At 39.0% G+C, this 26745-nt stretch overlaps 1 protein-coding gene across 1 annotated transcript in view; it reads right to left on the bottom strand.

Annotated features, from left to right (window-relative positions):
- The window catches only part of CUBN (cubilin), a 256991-nt gene extending 231567 nt beyond the window's left edge, over nt 1-25424 (bottom strand). The window contains exons 1-14 of the mRNA XM_026479003.4: nt 24666-25424; nt 24145-24274; nt 23155-23250; nt 22550-22588; nt 19762-19863; nt 18993-19096; nt 13268-13394; nt 12149-12311; nt 9727-9858; nt 8524-8619; nt 6395-6513; nt 6017-6203; nt 4747-4859; nt 1914-2148 (exon numbers count right to left, since the gene is read on the bottom strand). Coding sequence (XP_026334788.3) covers nt 1914-2148; nt 4747-4859; nt 6017-6203; nt 6395-6513; nt 8524-8619; nt 9727-9858; nt 12149-12311; nt 13268-13394; nt 18993-19096; nt 19762-19863; nt 22550-22588; nt 23155-23250; nt 24145-24274; nt 24666-24778 — 1756 coding nt within the window. The 5' untranslated portion in view covers nt 24779-25424. The remainder of the gene's footprint in view (nt 1-1913; nt 2149-4746; nt 4860-6016; nt 6204-6394; nt 6514-8523; nt 8620-9726; nt 9859-12148; nt 12312-13267; nt 13395-18992; nt 19097-19761; nt 19864-22549; nt 22589-23154; nt 23251-24144; nt 24275-24665) is intronic.
- Between the last annotated feature and the right edge of the window lie 1321 nt (nt 25425-26745).

The raw sequence follows: 26745 nt of genomic DNA, 5'->3' as shown, positions 1-26745 counted from the left end.
AATAAAATGATTAATGTTCTACAACACTAAATTTGTGGGCAATTTGTTATACAGCAATAGTAATTTGGAGTGAACTTCCTTCGTCTGATAAGAGTTATCCACAAAAACTTACATCTAAAATATTATGCTCAATGGTTAAATACTGAACATTTTCCCCTATGAGGTTGGGAACAAGAAAATGATGCCCACTACACCACTTTTGTTCAGCATGGTACTGGATGCCCTAGCCAGGCAATAGATAAGTTGAGGAAAAGAAAGAAATGATAGTTACAACGACTGGAAAGGAAGATGTTAAAAGGAAAACCACAGGCCCACAATACTGTCACTTAGGCCAAGTCCCCAAACATGGGCTTAATATCTAATCTAATTGCACTTTTAACCTCCCCTAGAAATGTAATCTTAACCTGTCAGTCAGGAATGTTTCACTTAGGGCCAATGAGTCTGCCACATGGGCTCTCTCCATCCCCCAAAGGAAGATGAGGTAATCTGCACAATTAGACCCCTCACTCTTCCCCCTGAGGGAAGACCTTGCCTGGAATAATCTTTATTCTTTTGCTAATAATTTATTGCCCCACCCTCCTTCCTATAAAAACTTTTCATTTCATACAATGCCTCAGGGCTCCCCTCTGTTTGCTAGGTGGGATGCTGCCCCATTCATGTATTGTTTAATAAAACCAATTAGATCTTCAAATTTACTCTATTAAATTTTGTTTCTTAACAAAGAAAAACAGCCTTTACTCACAGATTACATAACTGTGTATGTAAAGAAATCCAAAAGAATCTACCAAAAAAAGCGATTAGAATCAATTAATGATTTTAGCAATGTGGCTGGATTCAAAATCAAATATTTTTTAAAATATATCATATTTCTATATACTAACAACACATAAAAATGACATTTTAGAAAAACAGTATCATTTTACATAGGATAAAATATCAAATATCTAGAAAAAAGCAACAAAATACGTGGAATAAATACTGTAATCTATAAATCATTGCTAAGATAAATTAAAAAGAGAGCTAAATAAATACAGAGATAGTCCATGTTCATAAATGGACAGGGTCAATATTTTTAAGAAGTCATATCTTCCCAAGTTAATTATAGATTCAGGACAATGCCAACAAAATCCCAGCAGAGTTTGGGGGGAAATTAACAAACTGATTCTAAAATTTATAGGAAAATATAAAGGATCTAGCATATTTTAAAAGAACCAAGTTATAGGATTTACACACCAGATTTCAAGCTTCAGTAGTTAAGCCAATGTGGCACAAGCAGAGAGAAATAGACCAATAGAAAAGCTGAGAAAGTCCAGAAACAGATGTACAGATTTATTGATGAATGAATTGGAGGGTCAGTGTAGTGTTCTATCTGCTTTTTTACCTGTTTAAAAATTGTATAGTAAAAAGCTAAATAAATAAATAAAGCTCCAAAAGACAAAACAACAACGAAATAATAATGTCGTCAACAACATCCCTGCAGTAATTTACCAGTAGAGTTTATAAGAATGCTGTTTGGGTAGTAAGGAGGGCACGTATTGCATGGTGCACTGGGTGTTATACGCAAGTAATGAATCATGGAACTTTACATCAAAAACTAGGGATGTACTGTATGGTGACTAACATAATATAAAAAAAATTTTATTACAAAAAAAAGAATGCTGTTTGGTAATTCATAAGGGACCCATTAAGATTCACGGTTTTTAATCTTTTTTTGTTCATCCAAATTTTGTTATCTCCAAACACAAAATGAAATTCTATTTCATTTTAGATTTATTTGATTTTAAAAGAATTATAAAAGTATGATATAATCCCTGGATCTCAAAACATTTAATATAATCCACAAGTCTAACACTAATGAAGAAAACTTAATAATCTTAAGATTTTGCTTGATTTTTCTTCATGTTTAAACGTACCTGGTTGCTCGGTTTCCCATCTTATTGTAAAGCCTCTCTCACTTCTGAAATGCTCAGAATGGAGATGAAAATAGAGGGCATTGTCGCTACTGAGGAGTTCATGAGGGAGAACGGAGCCACAGAATCTTCCCAGTTGGAATGCTGCAGAGGAATCTCCATCATGAACCTGAAGGAACTCGTGTGGACAATTGCTCACTGATTCTAACCGGAAAAAAGTGAAAGTGATACGCAGCACCTAAAAATGTAAAGGTCACAATATATTGTTTTTCATTTCCATATTAATTCTACAGCATTTCTTCCACTAATTAGGAAGCATTCATATTAAGTCACCTTTCAAGAGACATCTATAACTTCCCAATTATCCACAAATACATATGACAAATCTACATACTTAATAACTTGTGTTAAAAATTGCTTAAGCTTCAGCTAATATCAAAATATACCAAAAACCTTAACATTAATGAAATAGATTTTTAACAGCTTTATTGAGGTGTAATTGGTATACAGAGAACTGCACATATTAAATGTGTACGATTTGATTAGTTTTTGGACATACGCCAACACCTGTGATGCCATCACCACCATCAATGTAATAGGCATATCCAGCACCTCCCAGTGTGTCCTTATGTCTCTCTTTCTATTTTTCTTTTAGTGGTAAGACTACAACATGAGAGCCACTGTCTTAACAAACGTTGAAGGGCACCATACCATACTGTTAGAGGCACAGTGTTATACATCACATCTCTAGAACTTACACATCTTGCATAACTGAAACTTTTTACCCATTGAGTTGTTACTGAATGGGTTAATGAAATATATTTATCTAGATTTCATTAAACTGTCAAGTCCATTAAATAAAGGCACTTCAAATGTATAGTTGACAGTGCTTCCACATCAGTAAAATACATAGGATGTTTGAAAAATCTACCTTGAATTAAATGTAACTAAGATTACCATTCATAAGAATTTATACCCTGGTCACCTGAACAACCTGTAGTGTGTAGCATACCCACAAATGTTCACTGACCCCCCCAGAGATGCTGATTCCTGAGGGTTCTCTGAACCTCTCAACAATATACTAACGGATTGACAACCTCAGGTGTAGACTGAGTAGGCATGGTGTATGTGTGTGTTAGGTCGGCAAGTCCTCAGTGGTTGGATATCATTAAGAGATGAGTAATACCAAGACTGAAGAATAGGGAAAAAGTAATCTGAAGGGTTCTGAGCATACAGGGAATCTAGCATAAACACAAAAATACATTTGCAAGTTAAAAGGTTGGAACATACAAATTTAAACATAATATTATAATTACGAAAATAAAAAAGATTTTGTATGGATAACATCACTTAAAAGAGCCGAACTACTAAAAGGAGGCTGTCGAATTTTATTTCCATTATGATCTAAAATCACAACAGCATTTAGCTAATGAGAAAGGGTATCAGGATATTTTTGAAATTCCATGCTAGGGTATTTTTAAGATCTGCTACCCAACATTGCATCATTTTTGTCCTTGAAGCAATTTCAATAAAAATCAAATAAATGTTCATAAATTATCCTGATTTCTATAAAATTTCTACTATATTAGGTAAATTGTGGAGATAAGAAGTTATGAACTCAATAATCAAGAAAAACAGCATGATTTTTTTTTTTTTTACAAATCGATAATAAAAGTATTAAAATTTTTTCACAAAATGAGTTTTTTTGGAAGAAAAATGTTTTCAATGTCAGGAAATAGAATTCATGAACACTAAATGGGAGGAAGGAAATTCAGATAACATACTCACTGGGAAATCGATTTTGGAGTTGATGCTATTGTGGGGTCACCAGGCCCCAAAGAATCCTCCCGTCTCAAGGGAAAAAATGTGTTGTGACCGTTGTACAATGACCCCTGTAACATTACTTTGCTGGAAAAAGTTCACAGAATTTCAAGGGAAAATCTTATCTATTCAGACATACAAACTTCATTTTAATGAGTCTGGGAATTGGTTGAGAAATAGATATTTGGAAAAGTCTGAGTAATGAATGCTGGGGATAAAAGCACTAAAAACCTTGGGGTCAGATCTCAATTTGAAGAGCGTCTATGCAGCAGTACAGAATCACTGGAGTGGAACAGCCTGGGTTTGGGTCACGGTATGCCACTTACAAACCTTGTGACCTTGGACTAATTCCTCAGCTGCTCCAGGCTCCCTTTCCACAAATGTTAAATGAGAATAACAATTCTTATCTTTCAGGGTAGGGTTATGAGTTAAAATACAATGACACAATGTATGTAGAGAATTAACACAGCACAATGGCACAGAGAAGGCTCTGATAAGAAAACCATCTTCATAGTCGTCCCTTTTTGCTAAACAATCAACAGAACACTGAGTGGTCATCTTCAAACACTACTGTCTCAGGAATAACAGGACTTTACAAATTCCCGGGTTGCAGTCAGCCAATCCCTGCAGAGAATTATCTTTAAAGCACAAAGTGTGGACTTTGGAATCAGTCAAACTTGACTTTGAAATCCAGCTAGTCTAATTACCAGCTAAAAAGTGGTTTTAAAAAATTACTTAGCTTCTCTTCGTTTTCATTATTTCGTCTATAAAATGAGGATACTATCACCTATTTCAAAGAGTTAGGTTTGAGTAAGGTGCATAAAATAGTAAGTTTTGACATAAGTAAGGTTTGACAAAGGTGCATAAAACATCTATCCCAAAGCCTGATACCTAGTAGGTCCTCAATATATGATGGTTGGATTACCACTATATGCATTTTATGTAATATACACACAAATTACATATTCGTGTATATAAATGAAATGCACATTTGGGCAGGAGATGCGACATTTACCTTTCCCTCTTCAGTTCGGATAACCCAGAAGCAGTTGACGTCATGTACATAACCAACATCAGGGCTCATATAGCTGAAACTGCCACTCATCCCTGAGAGGGACCCTCCACAAACTGCAAAGGGAAAGAAGATGAATTCTGCTTTACAGAGACTCTGAAAAGGAAGAGGCTCGGCAACTCTAACCCTGCGGCTGAAATATTAGAGGAGTCCAAGTAATTAACACCAGAGACAAATGCCCTGCCACTCTTTTCTTCTCCCAGTGGCCTTTTTCCTCGGACACCCCCCTAAGTCCCACCTGTTGCTCGAAGTCCACTTGGTATGTCCTTGTCACCACCGTGAACCTCCCCTGTCTCTTTTGGTTTTGCCTGACTCCCATTCTCTCTGAGTCCTTGATCCTTGAGTTGACCCTACACAACTTAGCCCTTGTCTCTTCCCTGCCATTTTGTACTGGACTAGTCTCCTCAAGCAGAAGATAAACAGATAATATGTAGAGATAGTATTTTATGCTTATTTCTCTATAGCATCTACCAGAGTCCTAAACACATAATGAAGTCTCAATAAATGTGTTAATTCCGAATCAAGAGTTATACGAGAGGGCTGGAGTAATCAGAAGAGGCTTGATGAAGGAGACTGAGACTTGAAGGTAAAGTACTCCTGAGGGACAGATACGTTTGGATGTGAAGCAAAAGAAGAATTTGGAGACGTCTGGGGAGAAAAATATCCCAAATAAAGGAATGCAGCATGGTGGTACACGGGGTCAGGTGATAAGAAAAGATGTCTGGCTTGGAAAGGGAGTATTATTAGGGAACTAGTGAAAAATAAGGTTAATTGGATACGGTAAGGCCAAGGTATAGAGAATAATTGAAAAACAGTCCCAATCTTTATTTAACAGGGGGGCAATGGGGAGTGACTGTGTGTCCTAGAGCAGGAGACTGACATGATTTAGTGTAATACTACAGAGAAATGAAATGGCTGCTGTAGAGAAAAGTCTCCCTTACAGAACTATAATACCTTAGCATATTTTGTTTTCAGAACAGACATAGTAAAAATGGCAAATACTAATTTAATTCTTCCTTTGAAGGAAGATTCTTCTGGCTCAAACTGAGATAAATATTTACCTTGTAAATTCTAGACTACTGCTGCAAGGGAAGGCTTAGTTGTAAGCATTTGAGCCATTACACAAGGAAGCAGAAGAATCTCAGGCAGGACTCGCTAAGGGATGATCCTTCCAAGCTGTGAGCAACTGTGAGAGGAAAAATGCGGAGCGTACCTTGCTGGGGAATCTGACAGAGGAGTCCAGTCCAGAAACGTGTGCATTCACAACTGAAAGCATTAACGCCATCCACACAAGTCCCCCCATTCAAGCAGGGGTTGCTCAGACACTCGTTTATATTTTCCGTACAGTTGATGCCCGCCCAACCTGATTCACACTTACAGAGATAACCAGAGACTGTTTCCTAAGGAAAGAAAAACATAGCACCATAAAACAAATGAACAGATGATAAACATGAATCAACCCAAAAAACAAAGAAAATTAGTGTTACATGACGTATGTAGCAGGTGTTGAGCCACAACATCTTCTGGTAGCCTAATTTGTAATAATTCATTGAAATGGTAGCTGCTAAGTAAAGAAGAATAAAGGACTCACAATGCACTGTCCATTTAAACAGGGGTGGCTCTGGCAAATATTACTGAGTTGCACACATCCATTTGGCCCATAACCATTTCCAGTGTACCCCGGGAGACAAGTGCAGAGAGGTAAGGAACCTGTTTAGAAATCAAAATGGAAGTATAAATACAGATCTCCTCAACTCAGACCCAGTAACAAAACTTGGGCTCTGTTGCCTAGATAAGAAGTTGCCAAAGTCAAGTCTGCATATCTCTCGGGGCAGAAATGCCAGGCATAAAGAGAAAATATTAGAATCTTTATCTATTTTTTAATCTTAAAAATAAGAAAGGCATTAACGCATTTCCAATACTTTATATACAAATTGGCACTGGTGCTGTCAGTCCATATGTCATGGTCTTGAGTTGTGTACAAATATGAGGTACACCAAGGGAAAGGGGAGTTTCTCATGGAGGGGCTGGCAGCAGAAAAGGGTATTCTCATGAAGATGGTATCTGTCACAAGCACTGCACCCGTATTGACTATAAATAGGTACTATTTTAATCCCCATTTACAGATGAGGACAAAACACAGAAAGATTAAGTGCCTTGACCAAGGGCACACAGCACAATATAGTGACACCAAGTAAAAAATCAAAATCGAACCAGTATTTTTCTAGAATCCACGTTCCTAACTACTTCAATATGCTGTTAATTATTTAATAGACATTTAATAGTCACAGTATATACATATATGTTATATATACATTATACACATACATATATATGCATAAGTATTTTTTTACATATGTGCATAGATATATCACGTCAGTAAAAATAAAAGTGGTATTTGAAAATAAGAGATATGATACATTATTCAATAAATGAAGTTGGAGCCATGCATTTGAACAAAAATATCAAGCTAAATATCTATTTGATGCTATAGATAAAAATAAATCGCCAAAAGATCAAATATCTTAATGTTAAAAATAAATGAAAGTACAAAAGAGCAAGCACTTGACTATTTTTAGGGTTCTGTAGGAAAGCCCTAATTCCAAGAGGAGAAAATCCTATAAGAAAAGATTTATCTTTTTGACTATATAGAAATTTTAAACTTCTAAATAGAGTAAGACAGATAATGACATAATATCCTTAGTACATAATGAAATTTTACAAATCAATGAGAAAGCTGATGAACAAAGGACATGAACACATAAAAAAAAAATACAGCCAGTCAATACATAAAAAGTATTAATTATTGGGACACCTGGGTGGCTCAGGCAGTTAAGCATCTGTCTTCAGCTCAGGTCATGATCCCAGGATCCTAGGATCAAGCCCTGTGTCGGGCTCCCTGCTCAGTGGGGAGCCTGCTTCTCCCTCGCCCTCTGCCCCTCTCCCTTTGCTTGTGCACTCTCTCTTGCTCTCTCTAATAAATAAGATCCTTAAAAATAAAATAAAGTATTAATTATCAGTGATCAAAAATGAATTTTGATATGGTTGAAATTAAAATAATGGGAAGGCAATTTTTGCCTATAAAATTGACCAAAACGAAAAATAACAATAGAATCCATTATTGTCAAGAATGGAATACATGTATACTTTCATACACTGTTGTGAGTATAAACTGATACATTTCTCAGAGAAAATTTAGCAATACATATTTTTTAAATTATAGGAAGTGAAACTTCTCTTACACAACATTGCAGGTACTGTTGGTTATTGCCCTAGATCCATTTTTCCATTCTTTAGTAGTGAATTCTTTATTTTAACTGGGGGCATAAGCACCTGAAATAAACTACATTTCCCAGCCTCCCCTGCAGCCAAGGTTAGCAGCAGGGCTCAGTCCTGGACAATGGAATTTGGAAAAAAAAGAGTCTTTAAAGGGAATTGACAGGTGGTCCTTCCTCCTTTTCTCCTTGCTGTTTTCTTTAATACAGTTATAAATCATTTATGTGGCTTATCTTGGGAAATAATTGCTAAATTAGGCCAGACCAGAGAACAGCCATAGTCTATTACATTAAAAAATCCAAATGTATAGTTTTAAAACAAGGATTACTTTTTGGTTAGAAGATCAAAATAAGAATTTTAAGGATAGGAGATTTTGTTTTTTAACTGTTGATTTGTTTTCGAGGGTTGTATTAAGATACCCCAAACCAGAGGGAGAGTCATCACCTAGAACTGAGGAACATGATGCTTCTGGGTGGCAGCCTCCATTATTGACCGAGCAGATGTCAATGAGCGTGCACACTCTTCCATCACCTTGGTACCCTGATGACAAGAGCAAGAGCAGGGCATAACAAACAACATTAAGAATACTGAAGAATCCCAATCCGAGAACCAAATATTATGAACCGGCCGACCAAAGATTTTCTAGCATCAGAACAGAAAAGGTAAATATAAAGCGTCATACACAAATTCCTATCATTAAGAAAAAATGACAAGAATTGGGAACCCGATTGCAGAAACAATGTTCTGGGTTGTTTCTAATGATAAAAATAAAAAATAAAAATAAAAAGATGAATGAAACTACTGGTAAACTTAGAAAGTGCTGATAGTAAGCAAATTGACATTTTCTAATTACAGTGCATTTAATGATCTGAGAGCTAAATTATTGTAGAAGTCCAAAGTACTGTTGTTTCACGTTAATAAAACATATAGTTTCAATATATCCCTTAGAACTCCATGAATTTCTTGGGTAGTCACTCAGTTTAGATCACAGAATAGCAGTGATAACTTCTGTCCAGAAGAGAAAGGAAAAGTACATGCATTATATGCTTACTAGTCTGCCCGTTATTTAGTTAACTTTATATGTAAAACATTTCATGACTACATTGTATTAATAAATTATTTGTGGGAACAATGGAGCTGTAGGTCTGAGATCCACAGAGAAAATGTTTCAAATTCTGCATTATCTCCCCAGGCTGTTTCACAATTTGTAAAGGTTTGTTGTCTTCCATTGATATTAAAAATATTTTTTATTGCTTTTCATAATATAGCTTGAACTAACATGCCCTGAATCCATAAGTTAAATAAAACTTTTGGCACTACTCAGTATATCTCCTTAGACAGAGTTGTATTTAAAATGGAGGACAAGCAGGGCGCCTGAGTGGCTCAGTTGGTGAAGCTCCCAACTCTCGATTTCGGCTCAGGTTATGATCTCAGGATCATGAGATCAAGCCCCACATTGTGTTTGGCACTGGGTGTGCAGCCTGCTTAAGATTCTCTCTCTCCCTCTCCCTCTGCCCCTCCCCCTTCCTCCCTCTTCCTCTCTTCTCTAAAAAAAATAAAATATAAAATAAAATAAAATGGAGCACAAGACCCTGTTTCCAAATGTATGTTTTGCCTGTAATGGTGTCAGGAAACTTGGTGCAGCACCTGGTGGACAGGCTTGACAGTGGTAAGACCCCAATGTATTCACACAGGTGACAGGTGGAGCCACAGAACAACCACCATTATTTATCTCACATTCATTGATATCTTGGCAACTGTATCCATTTCCTTGCCAGCCTAGAAAGATCAGAAGATTTGAAAAGTTAGCTCTATAGACAAGTTAACAACAAAGAAATGCAAATTGTCAATTCTGCTTCACTATAAGAAACCATAGATTAAAATGAGGTAGACTCTACCTTTCGGGTTAGCAAACATTGTTTTAAATTCTTAAAAAACAAATTCTGGCAAAGGGGTGGGCAAATGAGGTACTCTTAGATGTTGTTAGTCAGAAGTTTAATTAGTAAAACCTATTTGGAAGTGGATCTAGCAGTATTCATTAAAATTTTTTAAATATATACCTTTGGACCAACAATTCCACTTCTTAAAACCTTTTCTGCAGTGATAGAACTGCCAGCACCTACAGATGTAGGTAAGCAGATGTCTGCTACAGAGTTGTTTAACAGGGGAAAAAGAATAAACCTCTCAATGATCACTAGCAGCACAGCTGAATCTATTACAACTCATCTATACCACTGAATATGAAAAGCTATTTTTAGTGACATGCACAGACACACTTAACCAAAAATTTTTCCCATATACACTTTAACTAATAATATAGAATTTTAGAATAATATGCAGAGTATGAGACCAATTTGGGTAAAATTTTTTTTTTAAACCTGCATATGTGTCTGCATGTTTGTATGAGCAAGGGAAAAGAAAGAAGAGAGAGAACAATTGTTAACATTGGTTTCACTAGGAGGATCAGATTGAAGGTGAAGAAAGAGGGTCATTTTACTCTGGATATTTCTGTTTAAATCAATTGTTACAGTGAGTTTTATTAGTCTTATTCAAATGACTAAAATTATGAAAAGAACGTTTAAAACCTTCTAAATTTTTAAAATATTTCTTTTCTTTGATCTAAGTGGAGTCCTCTTCTAAAAATCTACCTATGAAATTATCGTATTTGTGAGTGAAGAATGCACAGAAGAGAGCTGGAAGGAAATATGCCCCAATGTCAGTGGCGGTCCTCTGAGTGATAAGACTATGGGCATTTTTGGCCATTTTATTTTCACCTTTTATAGTTTCTTTATATTTTATAAGCAGCATGTATTATTTTGAAATGCAGGGGGAAAATAACGTGATTAACAGGAAAACAAAAAGCTTTTGTTTCTCTTTTTTTTTCTCCAATAAAAAGAAGAATCCTATAGTTCAAATACTTTATTTTTTTGATTTCTAGTTTTTAAAGTCACTGTCACTGGCAAATTACTTTCAAGAATGTGGTTATTTGCAAATTTTAGTTGCCCCTGAGAACTAAGAGGGAAAATATTTTTATGTGTTTTTTCAATTTCTTCCTAGTTATACAAGATCTAAGGAGGTAACATGAAAGTCACTAAACCAAAAGTCACTAGAGGAAGCAACAGGTGTGTGGGTTCCTTGATGAGACAGCTCAATGAAGTATTCAGCAGCCCAGCTCAGAGCCACAGTCAGGCAGACCTAGGTTTGACTCGGGACTGCTTATTAGCTATGTGATCTTGGGGGAGTTATCTACCTTCTCCAAGCCTCATGGTCTTGTATTTTAAAGTGGAATAAAACTAAATGTTTCTTGATTTTTGTCATAGTTGCAAGAATTAAAAATTCCCTAGCACAGTGTCTCAATGAAGTTTCCATGAAATAATTATATTCTTATATGCTCCACCTTCTAACAACACACGAGCAGTGCCAACGGGCCTTATAGGCTCTCTGAGGTCTGGTTAATTGCCCCCCAGTGCACCCAGCACAGTGCTTTGCGCATAGTAGGCGCTCTACAAATATGCATTGATTGGATGATGATGATGATCTCATAGACTGAGAGATGAAGTAGAGACTCACACCCAGGCAGCCTCTGAGCCCAGAGTCTATGTTTTCAGTGACTTGGCACGTGACCTGACCTGGAGATTCGGTCTCTGTGGGTCTGAGATGAAGCCAGACATCCCTATTTACAGCAAGACCACAGGGTCTCCCAGTGACACACCCAGGTGAGGACTACTGGACTCTAGCAGTGACACTAAGAGGTGAAATCATCTGCCCAAGTTTGCAAACATCTGGCCAGTAAGGGAGGTGGGGCTAGAACGAGCCCAAGTCAGCCTCTGGCCACAGCAAGCAGGTGCTTGACCCTGCCCCCCTCCCCCACCCCTCGCATTTGGCTCAGGCCCTCTGATTTCTGCTGCTGAATTATTACAGCAGGAAGATGGGCCTGCAGTGGGAGTTAGTGAAATGGGACATGAAATGGGATTGGAAGGCTTTCTAGGAATGGTCGTCTTCGCTTTCGGCAGTGGAAGGAAATCTGTTCTGGCGCCTTGCCCAGCTGGGCATGGACAAGCCCCCATACCTGTCGGGCAGGCCCCGCAGTAGAAAGAGCCTGGTGTGTTGAAGCACTGCACGAGTGCTGAGCACGGTGCGTGCTGGAGGCTGCACTCATCTATGTCCAGCACGCAGGCCGAGCTGTTCAGCGGGGACGTCCACCCGGCCTCGCAGATGCAGCTGTACTTGGGCTGGCGGAACGACAAGAGTGTGAATCAAGGCCATCAAGAAAACGAGGAAGAAAAGCCTTTGAAAATCTCACCAAGCCCCCAACTGTTGCTCCTCCAGCGTTTGTTTCCATAAGGCCGATAGAGTGCCTTCTCTTTTTCTTCCCATATGATTAAGCATTTAGACCAGACCACGCAAAAAGAGAAACATCTTTATTTTGGAGTAAGGAAAACCTATAATTTGCCCCAAAGATGCCAAGGAAAGAGCAACCACAATCAAGAACTGTAAGTCAATATAATTAAAGTCAATCCACTCAGCCTGCTGTGTTTTTAGAGGGAAAAACACCCATGGAGGCACAGACCTTGGAAAATCCGTTCTGTTTGTTTCCTTTTTGAAAGTCTCTCCTTCCCCTCCCACCCACTCTCTCCTCCCACCATCACTGGAAGGGAACCATTTTCCATCACATGGGTAGAAAAAAAAAAAAAAGAACTAAAAATAAAGACCTGAAGGTCTCATACAAGGCCAAGCGGGCCTGGGCTGGGTGATTTTGAGGGTTAGGAGTCAAGGTTGTCAGGATCCAGAGCACAGGGGGCCACTCAGGGCGGGGCTCGGAGTCTGCAGGCCAGCAACAATCCAGACTCCTTAGGAGGGCATGTTGCCAGCAAGAGTGGGCCTTTGGTGTTTCCATGTCTCATCACTGTTACAACTCCTGAGACCACGAGAAGGTCACGCCTCACAGACAGATTTATGAAGGAGTAATAAAAATGGTAGTAATTTCTATAATCATATCACCTCTGGGTCCAGTTTTCTGTTCATTTATGGACAACTCTCATCCTTTCCCTCACCTGCGCCCCCTTTAGAGCAGGAAGTGACTTCCTCTCCGCAGCGCTGCCAGAGCTCTGCTCCTACACAGACATGCGGGCAGAGGAACGAACAACCATGACTCCCTGCGAGGAGCCCCATTCTGCGAGGGACTCACCTGGCCAGCCTGCACACGGACTAGATCCTCACAGATGCCATGGACGCAGAGCTCCTTGGAACCCCTGTCACAGTCATCATATCTGGAGGCGCACTGGGGGCCATGTGTCTCAGGTGAGCAGAGACAACTGTTGGTGAGACAAGAGCATAACGTCAGGGCAAGTGCCTATTTCTTAGCATCAATTGAGAAAAATAATAATTCCAACTGTAAGTCAATGATGTTCACATGGAATCATAAACCAGAAAACCAGATATCCTGGCTGGAGACTTGGAAGAAAATTGAGTAAATGTGTTATCTCTAAAACACAGTCTGAAAAGGGGCACAACTCACTCTCTGGGCACGACTACAACCATAAATTCTTCTGGTATCAGGTCATCAAGCAGCGCTTTCAAAGGTCAGACATCCATAAACTACGGGGGATGGAGTTCATTCGGGATGGTAAAGGGAGAGATCAAGTCCATTCATCGTCCCTCCGACTGGACCCACCAGTAAGCACAGGTGACCTTGACTGAGCTGATACTTTCCCAAATGTTCTCCAAGATTGTATAACCGCACAGGGGCAATGGTATTGCCGCATCTCAGGGAATACAATAATTATTATCATATTACAAAGGGCACTACTTCTATCCATGAGAGATGTAGTTAACATAGTAACATTTCCTTCATGACCACAGTTTAACTCACAAGTGCAATTTTATATCATACCCAAGCTCGCAGTGGGTGTTTTATTATGAGAAAATTTCAGTTCAATAATAATCAAATGAGCAGAGCTGTTTTAAAACTACTGCAATCCTTAAAACGGCCGAGTTAGCTTTCTACCTGTTCTGCAGCTTCAGAGGGAATGTGGAAGGCATGAGAATGGCGAGCTAGGGCGGGAAAGGAGGTGGAGGGTCGCAGAGCCTAAGCTTATTTATTTTCACATGTTTGAGCACTTCTGCTGGAGTGGAGAGCCAGGCCTGGAGGTCACCATTTGCCTGCCTTCAGCAGCGCTGGGCCTCACAGAAGCAGCTGACCATCAGGGAAAGGAGTCAGAGACAAGGAACAAGGAGGACCTGCATGGCCAGGAACTACTTTCTGAGTGTTCTGGAAAGGGGCCATTCTATAAGGTAAAGAAGCTCTTTTAACAATCCTTGTTGAGGCACAAGGAGCTCAGCTGATTTCGGAAGAGGAATAAAAATGTGTGACTGAGAGTGTGGGAGAGGAGAGTCTAGCTGTCTGAGAAGCAGCAAGAGCCACGCTCTAGGCACAGAACTGGGTGTACCCACGGAGGTCCCCGGAAACCGTTGCTGGGGTGGCATCTTTCCATGGCATCTTTCTTCTCCTTCTATAGTATATTCTATACTATGTAGTATAGTATAGTACTACGAGTACTATATAGTAGTACTAAATAACTACTATTACTTTCACCTTGGGGTCTCAAGACATTCTCTAGCAGGAAGTGCTCAGGAAATTGTGTTTACCTTACCACTAAGGGCTTTACTTTTGGAAAATGACTTGAGATTTGAGAGGAGATTCTGATTCCTCGACCTGCGGTTAAATCCTCTCTTTCTTCTCCTTCTTGCTTGGAGATGAGTGAATTTTCATCCTTCCCTTTCCTCTAAAGAACTACAAAGAATACGTCTTTCTTTTAAATGTAGCTTAATGTGAGAAACAGAGGGAGGAAAGCAGCCAAGTATACCACTAGCTTCCTTGCTATGATCCTCAAAGACAAGTATTAATCCCATTTTACTGGCAAGGCTCACATTTCCCAAGGCCATAGGATTAGGAATTGGCGGAAGATGAATTAAAACCTAGGTCTGTGTTACTCTTGTACCAGTGTTTTTCTATGTCACATTCCCATATTCTGAAAGGTAGTTAGTTGAAGACTTTTTTTTTTTAATTTACTTAAGTAATCTCTACACTCAACAAGGGGCTCAAGGTCACTACCCCAAAATGAAAAGCCACATGCTCCTCCGACTGAGCTAACCAGGCACCCCGAAGACTTTACAATTTTATGTCTTTTTAACCTAACCGTGTTTGCATGCAAAATATATTCCCAAGGCATCTGGATCTGTCCTTTAAAGAAAAAGAGTGATGAATTATATACCTCCCTGCAGAAGTCACCTTCATAATGACTTTCTATTTCTGGTTTGGTTCTGGCAGAACAAAAATGGGCTTTTCAATGTTCAAAAACACTGCAAATGCGTTTGGCAATTGAAAAAGGTCAAATACATGTTCATAGTCATAGTTTAACTTATGTTAGAGTCCATGGTTCAATATTAACATAACTGACTAACTGAAACAGGTAATAAGCTTAATACCTAACTACCAGTGAGCTAAAACCAGATTATCCTCATCGCTTAAACTCTGCATGTCTTAAAAACCACCGGTGATGACAGTGGAAAGAAATAAAATAAAATATGCCAACCATCATTGTGCTCTTGGAGAAAAAAACAAACTACAAACTCAACTTTTTTTTCTAGAAAGCCTTCTAGATCTGAGCCCAAAGAATATGATATATGCCATCGATAGTGGCAAATTTGCACCCCAAGGTCTGTCTTAAATCCAAAGTAAGCAGGAGAAAAATATGCATCAAAGACCTCCCACCACAGGCATCAGTGGAACAGACAACGGTCTCCTTGCTCTAGTTTCATTACTCAAGAAAAAGTTTTTACCAGAAAGTTTCCTATGAAACAGGGCTTCCAATTAATTAGTGTCTGCACAGTGCTTTATCTTTCAAAGGTCTTTATAATTAGGAATTATTAATCCCTTTAAATAAAGACTCCTTTGTCTTCCCAAGTAAATGGGTTCCAAGAGTTAGAGGCTGAAGGCGGCCCCAAACCCAGAGCAAACCCTTTGTTGTGACCACATTTCTGCAGGTCCAGGTTCGTCAACAAGTGGCTCATTTTCCTTTAGCAAATGTCCATAGAAGTTTCTTGAAGGGGTTTCGAGCTTCAGGGAAGCTACTGATTAACAGGCATTTAATCTCACATAATTAATAGAACACAAGAAAGTATCTAAATGTTCTCTGTTTCATTACACATATTCCACAAAGCAAGCACTTAGTCCTATGCTCATGCGCCTTTTTCTATTTTCTGTTATTCCTCCAAAAAGTCTCCATCAAATGACTGAATTAGAGTGTTTAGCTCATAGATATCAATTGGAATTCATGGGGCTATCCTCATATCAAGAGGGGAAAAAAAGATTTAAATGTTCGTTCTTTTTTTATTTTTTTTAATTTTTTTTTTTTAATTATGTTAGTCACCATACAGTACATCCCTGGTTTCTGATGCAAAGTTCGATGATTCATTAGTTGCGTATAACACCCAGTGCACCATGCAATACATGCCCTCCTTACTACTCCTCACCAGTCTATCCAATTCCCCCATAAATGTTCGTTCTTACTGTCCTCCAGCAAATCTATGAAGGACACAGACTAGAAACCAAAACCATTTCCAGAGTCAGCACAAGTCCTTGGGTTGTTTTTCTGGTTTTTTTTGGTTTTTGGGTTTTTTTTTACAGGAAGGTACAAAAGAGAATTCAATATTGCTCAAATAAAGTTGAATCTGCCATTTAGGCAGCTCCCAACAAATAAAAATGGTTCTCTCTTTCTCTTTCATGATTATACCTGGAAAAAAGAACTCTAATCTCTGACATGCAGCAAATAGTTACATTAATTTTTTTTTCTTTTCCATTTTGCAGGAGTAAAAATAATGTGCTTGGGGGAAACAAAAATCAATTTTGGCTGGATCTTTAAGTCCTATCCCACCTGCTGCACAATCTTTGTTATTCTGTTGGCCTGCAAGACCCCAGAGGGCAGTGATGATAAAGGAAGACCAGGAGTGAGATCTCATCTCCAGGACATTCCTCGATATCAGCAAGGCAGGAAAGTGTTAGCGCTAGGAATTATTTTCCTCCAGTATCTCTGAGCAGCAATTCTCATTGATATGTGCCCATAAACAGAGATCAGGAGATAATGCTTTCAAGGGAATGAAAGACTGGACCTGCATTTTGGATCTAGCCCAAGCCTGAAGGCTCATAATAGCAGGCAGGGATCAGGGAGTTCATTAAAATGAGAAACAAAGTCCTGAAAGCAAAAGTCTCTTCAATAATATAATACTTAATTTAAGTCAGAGGTGATTGATTTGGGTTTTGCACAATGAGGAAGCTCATGAAAATATCTATCGGAAGTTTGAATGAATTCAGTTTGTGACTTGGAATGAGCAAAAATTTTTAAGATCAGATCAAAAGAACAAAAGGACCAATTATGTGAAAAAGAGAAGGATTGTGACTGCTTTCTGAGAAAACAGTGTGGTAACAGATGACAAGGAAATGACAAAATTACTGCACTCAGTTTTGCTGGAAAGAATAGAATGGATACTGTTACAAGGGAATGGGAGAACAAGATAGCAGAGACATTAGTAAGAAAGCAAATAATTGCTCTTTACTCCGGTGAGATTATATCCCTGTGTATTGAAAGAATTTGTTCATGTTATCACAGAATCAACTTTTTTACCTTTTAATAATCACAGAATATAGGAGACCAACCAGAAAATGGGGGAAGATAATGTCCAGCGTGTTTTTTTTAAGTGATTTTAAGGAACTATACAAAAGTAGGTTTGATGTTGATCTGGACTTAATTTTTTTTTAAAGATTTATTTATTTAAGAGAGAGAGAGAGAGGCAGAGCATGAGTGGATGAAGGGGCAAAGGGAGAGAGAGAAGTTCAAGCCGATTCCAGGCTGAGCATGGAGCCTGACGTGGGGCTTGATCTCATGACCCTGAGATCATGACCTGAGCCAAAACCAAGAGTTAGTCTTAACTGACTGAGCCACCCAGGGACCCCAGATTTGATTATTTTAAAAGCTGATGTGTCAGCCACTATAGCTTTAGTAACCAATACTCTTGCAGTTTGATGGCAACATGGAGGTGTTGGGATGCCTAGCTCAGCTTAGTAAGGAAAAGGAAGTTTTCTTGGAGAGGGTGATGGCTGAGCTGAGCAGGAAGACGCCATAGACAAGCCATTTGACAGAGTATGTCGGAAGAGAAGAGAGGAGCTGTGTGATGATTGTGGTAAGGGGCCTCATGGCTAATTGAGGAAAAGCAGTGAGAGTTAACTATGTGGGAAAAACCTCAATTTAGTCTCTCATCTTGTTACAGTTACCATTTGCCATAGCACTTGAATGAAGACATCTTCACTAACGCTATCAGCTCACTTCTCTAATGAATGGGTGCAGCATGGGCTCGCGGGTGTGCTGGGGTAGCCCTCTTCTGCTTAAGGCTCTTCAAGGACAGCCCCTTGAGTGTTCTGACTCTAATGCTTCGGCCCAATCTGTCCGCACTCTCTATGCCAGCCATCGGGGCCTTCTTCTGGTTCCTCAGGGACACCAGAGAAAGACTTTCTTCATGGGTAAGAGTTGAGGATGCACAAGCTTTTCTTCATTGAAACAAATAGCTATATGTCATCAAATAAGAGCCATATATTGCTCCAGGGGGTACCTATTGCTGGTAATACAGATAATTAATCATGGATGCTCTTAACTATGGGATGTTTTAGTCCTTCAAAAATATATCCTAATGAAAGAAGAAAGAAAGAAAGAAAGAAAGAAAGAAAGAAAGAAAGAAAGAAAGAAAGAAAGAAAGAAAAGAAAAGAAAGAAAAAAGAAGAGAAGAGAAGAGAAGAGAAGAGAAGAGAAGAGAAAAGGAAAGAAAGGGAAAAAAGGAAAGAAAGAAAAGAGAAATATTACCTGTAACTCCCTGCTGTATTTCTACATGTGGCTCCATTCTGGCAGCCCAAGGGTGTTCCTGAGTAAATTTCACATTCATTCACATCAACTGAGCACAGAGGACCCTGTATTCATGTAAAGAACAAAGTCAGGTGCCACGGGCCGCAGAAGCAACTGGGGCCAATATTCATATGATATGCTCAGGGATTTATACATGCACAGTAAAGAAGTTTTCAGTCAAGTGAGATACAATCATACTAATACTAATACCCAGTTATCCTTCCTCTTGAACTCAGATTTGGCCTAAGGGAGCCAAAGAGCTCTTGGTAAAATCACACCAGTCACACAAGAAGAATCCTTATACTAACTAATCTTCATGTTACCATGAGGCTATGTCTGGGAATAGTCACTTAATTTTTTTTAAATGCACATGTCAGGAATATTTTCACCATTAACAGAAAAGGGCAAGAAAATTTACATGGCTATGTCAAGATTCATTTAGTACTTTCAGTGCTGAACAATTTAAATTGATGCTAGCCTAAATATCATGCCCTTCCACAGAGTTATGCAGTCAAGTGAACCCCTCCTTAAGACGGCTTGGTGTTCAGTGGGTTACGCAGCTGTGCTCACCATTGTTTGGATTTTGGCATACATGGTGTAATTCATCCTGATTCGGGAAACCACAGAATCCTAGAAACTTTGGATGGAGAATTAAATATGTCTGAGTGATTCCAAAGAAACCACTGACGCTGACTCACTGTCATTTTAAACAAAAGACCAAGTGGCTTACCTTCCACTGGGAGGGACAGATACAATAAAAGGAATCATGGAGATTGAGGCAGGTTCCCCCATTTTGGCAGGGATTGCTGCTGCAACCCTTTCTGTCAACTGTCTGAAACAAAGACAGGGCAGTGAGCAAGACCATCGTACTTTCAGCAGGCAGCAAAGAAAGGCATGTTTCGGGGCAGGTCCACGTGTGAAAGTACATTTTACCCCTAGTCAAGGGAGGGTCCTCCTCCAGACTTTAAATCAATTACTGAAGTTCTTCTTCAAATCAACTGTCATGGAAAAATCAACTCTCGTGGAAAAAACAGAGTGTTTTACATGATCGGTCCTATGCATTTTCCTTTACTATGGAATGAGGCACAAGGCGAGAAGATACTCAACCTATCTTTGGGAAAGCATTGTTCACCTGAGAAATAGACGCTGGTGGACAAGAGTAAAGATTTCAGATTGGGAATAATAATGGACAGTCCTATTGTACTGAGAAAACAAAATGGGAATTCTGGCTCTTTTGCTGCTATGCTTCTCTTTGGTACCTCCAGATAAGCATTTGAAATCTGATCATCTTTTGCTGCCACCCCTCCTGCCATGGGTTAAGATGACTGAACTCTTTTCACTCCAAGTAAGTCCCTTTGTTTGAGATGTGGGCTTAGATACATCCTCCACTCCTGTGCTCATGTGACTACTTTCAGACCAGAGTCACGAACAGACCTGCCTTTGTCTATACAACCTGGAGAATCTTACCATATGTCAGCTAGTAGTTCCAATCTCATAAGCTTTGTAATGCCTTTGGGGGCAGAAAACTTCTTTAGAGAGGACAAGTGGTTATGCAAGAAAAGCTATTTTATTAACTTCACCTAATCGTAGTCTAATTCTCTGTTTTAAAAATTATAATGCGGCTACAAAATAAAATTTTAAAAAATTAAAATTAAAGTAGGGGTAAAATTATTCATGACTTTTTTTTTTTAATCCAGTGACTCACAGAGAAAGTCATGTCTGTTCCCTTCATTTTACAGGTGAAACAGAGCCAGAGGGTACCCAACTAAATAACTAAGCATCGTTGATTGCCAAACCCATCTCTCTTCTCCTTTGTCAAAAGCAAGGTGACCACGCATGCGGGGGGTCTCTTTCTGGACTCTGTTTTCTTCCACGATCTCATCCATCTTTGTGCCCTGTACCACAAATAGTCCTGTTTGTCAGAGGACATGATTATGAAAATTAACCACAAACTCATTAAAAGTTCTCTGGCACACAAAAGCAATGTTATCTGGTGTTTTAAAACTTGAAAGCCTATGAAGGCCCAGCAGCAAATGGAATCAGTAAGCAATCAGGAGGAAGATATTGGGGAATGATGGTGCTATGGTACCAGAGAGCACTTGCCCTATTGGAATGCATAAAAGGCACTTATATCCAAAAATCATTAAAAATTTCTTCCTGGGGGTAAGGGGAGGGGGAGTCTGGGGTCATCTGACCATGGCCTCCAGCTTTTGACTTTTGGTAGCAATAATGAAGCACCCTAGGAGACTGGAAGCTATAGTACTGTGCCTTGCTCCAGAGGTAGGATTCCTTGCTTGTTTTCATTAATTCAACTACTCCCTAAAAAAGATGAAGGCTGAGAAGCAATTTAGTATTAAAGTCAGGAAAAGGCATACATACACGAACTTGCTCACCAAGTTTAAAACACCAAAACGGAGGACCACACTTGAAGCATAATCACAACAGATCCAGAATATGAGAACAGGGATTCTAAACCTGGAATCTCCTTTTTAATTTTAATATGGGGACATTCTGTGCATTTCTCTGGGTAAAATGTCATAGTTTCCACGAAAATCTTAAAATCTTAAAAACATCAGCCAACTTCAAAACAGATGAGAAGTCTAAAATTACAAGGACAAGTTTACAAGCATGTACTTATAAAGTTATGGAAGGTTTACTCTAAGAAACTGCTCAAATTTAATTACCAGGAAATATACTTTTAAGGAATTTTGAAATATTTTGTGGGATGTCTGGGTGGCTCCTAAGCATCTGCCTTCAGCTTAGGTCATGATCCCAGGGTCCTGGGATTGAGCCCTACATTGGGCTCCTCACTCAGTGAGGAGCCTGCTTCTCCCTCTCCCTCTGCCTGCCGCTCCCCCTGCTTGTGCTTGCTCTTTCTGTCCATGTGTCAAATAAATAAATAAAATCTGTAAAAAAAGAGAGAGAAATATTTTGTGAATACCCAAAGCCTCTGAGTTTAATGTTAGAGAAGATGCATGGCCTTTCTTTTTTCTTTTTTTAAGATTTATTTATTTTATTATTTATTTATTTATTTATTTATTTATTTATTTATTTATTTATTTTAGAAAGGAGATAGGGAGGGACAGAGGGAGAGGGAAAGAATCCTCAAGCAGACTCCCCACTGAGCACACAGCCCGACACAGGGTTCGATCCCAGGACCTCGAGATCATGACCTGAGCCAAAATTATGTCAGCTCAACTGACCAGCCACCCAGACACCCTGATGCATGGCCTTTTGATACTCAGTCCTAGATGCTGGAATCAGCAAGTTGGGGGTCACTAGCTGACAGGTGTAGTCCACATGCCCAGTGACCTGGGACTGGTTACCTTATCTGAGACTCAGGTTCCTCATCTGTATTCTGGGAAGCATAAACTGTGCTGAGAATTAAATTATGGGAAAAGGCAAAGTCCTTGATACGGATCATCCAACTGTCTCAAGATAAGAATGCGAGTCCCATCAATGATTCTAGCATATTTTCAGTGAAAGATGTCAGACAAAGTAGTAGTAATGGGACCTACCTGCTGTAAGCTTTGAAATTTTCTCTCCAGATCCACAAGCTAAGCAGTAGGGAAGAGAAGGCATCAGTTAGCATTTCACATGTGATATTGTCCCTTGGCATATCTTCCTAACACCCTCTGCTAAGGACTTGCTTTGTCTGTTCATTCCTTTTTTGTTGCTTTTGCCCTCTTCATTCCTCTTCTCTCCAGGCTTCCCTTCCTTCCTACTCCCTTCCATCATATAGATTTTTTTTTAAGGCATTTTTTAAAAAAGGAAGTACAACCCATTGATAAGTTGACTCATTGCTTCTCTGCACACAGAGACTCTGCACACAGGAAACTTTCATAAATGACGATGGTTCATCCACTGCACCAATAAGAAGGTTCTATCAGAATGTGGGCAAGACCTACTTATGCAATAAGCTCTTGTCACAGCATTACAACCTTCTGCCCATCACTACCTCTGCGTCCCCTATTAGACCTACATCATCTAACTAAAAAGTCCATAATTACAATGCTAAATTTCTAAAGGGGTGGAAAAGCTGGTATGCCTTCTGCAAAATGGTTACTTACAAAGTTGAATTAAGAAAACCCATTTATGCTAATGATGTGGACATCAGACTTACCTTAGAATTAAGCTGATGGACTTGACTGGAAATATTTTGAGGCAGACCGACTGCACTCCTTTTTAAATCTGTAATATCATCTTTGTTTTTCTGGATCTAATTTCAAAATGGAAAAGGAGGAGGAGAAGCCTAGTGAAAAAGTCATGTGTGTGTTACAGATGCAAAATTTTTTAAAGTTGAGTACTGTTCTATTTTAAGCACCAAGATCTTGCCCATTATTGTAAAAATCAAAACAATACCATGCATAATAAACATCGGACTAAAATAGCCATGGCATAATTCTATTTGCCCTTTTCAGTAACAACATATCAAGGTACTTTCCATGTGCACTTCTTCTCATAACGGTTGGGAGTGCTTGTTAAGAGGCCTGGCTTGGAAATCGGACTGCTTGGGCTCAGCCATTTCCTGGGTGTCCTTGGCCGACCCGCTGCACCGCTGCACATTTCTTTTACCTCCCTTACAGGTGAGGTGATAATAAAGCCAAGCTCATAGGACAGTTGTGGGGGTTCGCTGGGATAACACACAGCAAGCGCAGGGCACACTGGAGAGCCCCTAGGAAGTTCTAAATAGTGCTGGCTTCTAATGTTACCATTGATACACCAGTGTGAGACAGTAGCTAACGGACACTGAAAACACTCAGGAAGGCGAAGAATAATTGGCCAATTTTGTTCTCTGGCACAAGTAAACTGGTCACATCCAAACCTTTCTCTGGCCCCTCTCCTTCTCCTCTTGTGAAGGAGCCCCAGTACGACCCTGGAGGCCTTCTCTGGATTAGATGGATTAGAGGACATAAGCCCCCAGGATGAGCCACTTCCCACTAGAATTCCTCCTTCTGCCCATCATTAACCCTAGGGCATTGTTCTTTATAAGACTTACCTCACCTCCAGTTACGTTCCCAGAGCTAAAGATTTAAGGTATGGATTCATACAGACCTCTTGAATTAAACGACTGTATATACAAAATTACTTCGATATATTTCCATTGTATTACCTGATGTAAACATTCACCAAGGTCTTCCTCATTTAATTTGATTTTTCCCAGGGATCCAGTTCTAAATTCAATGTTATGAGCAGACCCAGCAAGAAACACTAAATTTCCCCTCTCTGCAGCCATCCGAGCCCTATATAAGTCAAACCAGAGAATGCATCAATAATTAGCACATGTAACTTTTAAACAACAACATTTCTCACTGAATATCTGCAGACTGCATACACCTTCACTCTGTGGTCGACTCAACCAAATTCTCCCTGCTCATCTGCCCTTTTTTCTCTGCAGATTTCCTAGAGATGGCTCTTAGCAATTGCATACTTGCCTTATTTGCAAAATGGTCAGTGAATAATTTAGGTAGAAGAAGATAATCCCATACATCAGTCCAAATGTTTTTCCCTATTTGTCTTGAACACCATTTTTTTCTTGAAGAAAAATTACACCTTTGCTTCTCTGGCTATTTGTGGAAACTAACGACCGCCTTCCCTCGACCCTCAGCAACAATAATCCATGTGTCTACTTACTGTTGGAGCTCAGTACTTCTCTTTTGTCTCTGAAGCTCAAGGCCTCCAGTTTCACCATTTGATTCAGCAAATGTCAACAAAATCAGCAAACTCCAAAGAAAAGATGAGGACATGTTCCTCGGCAACCCTCCTCCGCTGTCAGGAAGAGGGAAGCCACTCCAGCCGAGTGTGGGATTTAAGGGAAAGCAAAGCAGGCAGATGTACTTTGGCCTATGAAATATCCTGCAACTTTTCAGTTCTCTCTTCTTTGCCCTAGGCTAGGTTACTTTTCCTTCCCAAGGGATGTAAATGATCTTAGATCTTCAGTACTCTTCAACTTGTAAGAGGTCAAAATCTACCTTTAAGTGATGCACAACTTAATCATTATCTGTCTGACCTTTGAAATGGTAACAAACTGCTTTGGAAACATTCACTAAAACAATCTTTGCTTAAGAAGTAGCCACCTTTCAGCAAATGATACTAGAAAAACTGGTTATCCACATGGAGAACAATGAAATTGGACCCTTTAAGCCTTATACAAAAATTAACTCGAAATGAATCAAATATCTAAAAACAGGAACTAACACTTTAAAGAAGAAAACAAAGGGGGAAAGCTTCATGACACTGGATTTGGCAATTATTTTTTGGATATGACACCAAAAGCACAGGCAACAACAAAATAATGGATACACTGGACAACTTGAAAATGAAAAAACTTTTGTATACAGAAAGACACCATCAACACAGTGAAAAGACAACTCACAGAATGGGAAAAACTATTTACTAATTATATATATATGATATGAGGTGAATATCCAGAATACATAAAGAACTCCCATAACTCAACAACAATAAAAAATAATTCCTTTTTAAAATGGGCAAAGAAAATAGGCATTTTTTCCAAAGATGATGTACAAATTGTCCAAAAGCACATGAAAAATGCTCAATATCACTATTGGGAAATGTAAATCAAAACCACAATGAGATACCACTTCACACCCAGTAGGATGGTTACTATCAAAACAAACAAAAACCAGAAAATAACAAGTGTTGGTGAGGATGTGGAGAAACTGGAACCCTCGTGCACTCTTGGTGAGAAAGTAAAATGGTGCAGCCACTACAAAACAGTATAGCAGTTCCTTAAAAAATTAAACAGAATTACCATGGGATCCAGCAATTCCACATCTGGGTATACACCAAAAGAACTGAAAAAAAAAAAAAAAAAAACTCAAAGAGGTATTTGTACAGCCATGTTCACAGCAGCATTATTCACAATCGCCAAAATGTGGAAGCAATCGCAATGTCTGTTGACAGATATGAATAGACAAACAAAATGTGTTACAGGCACGCAGTGGAATATTATTCAGCCTTAACATGGAAGGAAATTCTGACACCTGCTGTAACATGGATAAACCATGAAAACATTATGCCTCATGAAATAAATCAGACACAAAAGGACACATACTGTATGCTTCCACTTACAGGAAGACCCTAAAGTAGTCAAACTCCCAGAGACAGAATGTAGCATGGTGGTTTCCTGGGCTGGGGGAAGGGAGGATGGGGAGTTCTTGTTTAATGGGTGCATCTTTCACTTTGGAAAGATGGAAAAAAGTTCTGGAGATGGATGGTGGTGATGGTTGCACAACCATGAGAAAGTATGTAATGTCACTGAACTTTAAAAATTTTTCAAATGAGGGGTGCCTGTGTGGCTCATTAGGTTAAGCGTCAAACTCTTGGTTTCCGCTCAGGTCATGATCTCCAGGTCCACACGTGGCACAGAGTCTGCTTAGGATTCTCTCTGCCTCTCCCCCTGTTCGCTAAATAAATAAATAAATAAATAAATAAATAAATAAATAAAATCTTTTTAAAAAGCTATCACAATTATAAATTTTATATGTTTTACAATTAAAAAAATTGAAACCAGAGTTAGAAAGATGGGATGGGAACTAGTTGCTATGGGAAACCCTTTGAAGAAATAAAAGGATGCTTTGCATGTAGACTCATTATTTTCAAAGATTTAGAAAAACAGGCTGTGGAAACTTGGAAGTGCCATCGAAAATTTTAGATAGTATCCACATAAAATTACCTCCTTAGATAAAGC

The sequence above is a fragment of the Ursus arctos genome, unplaced genomic scaffold (assembly GCF_023065955.2).
Source record: "Ursus arctos isolate Adak ecotype North America unplaced genomic scaffold, UrsArc2.0 scaffold_30, whole genome shotgun sequence".
Lineage (NCBI taxonomy): Eukaryota > Metazoa > Chordata > Mammalia > Carnivora > Ursidae > Ursus > Ursus arctos.
Note: the sequence above shows the minus strand (reverse complement) of the source record. Positions and strands in the feature narration are given on the sequence as shown.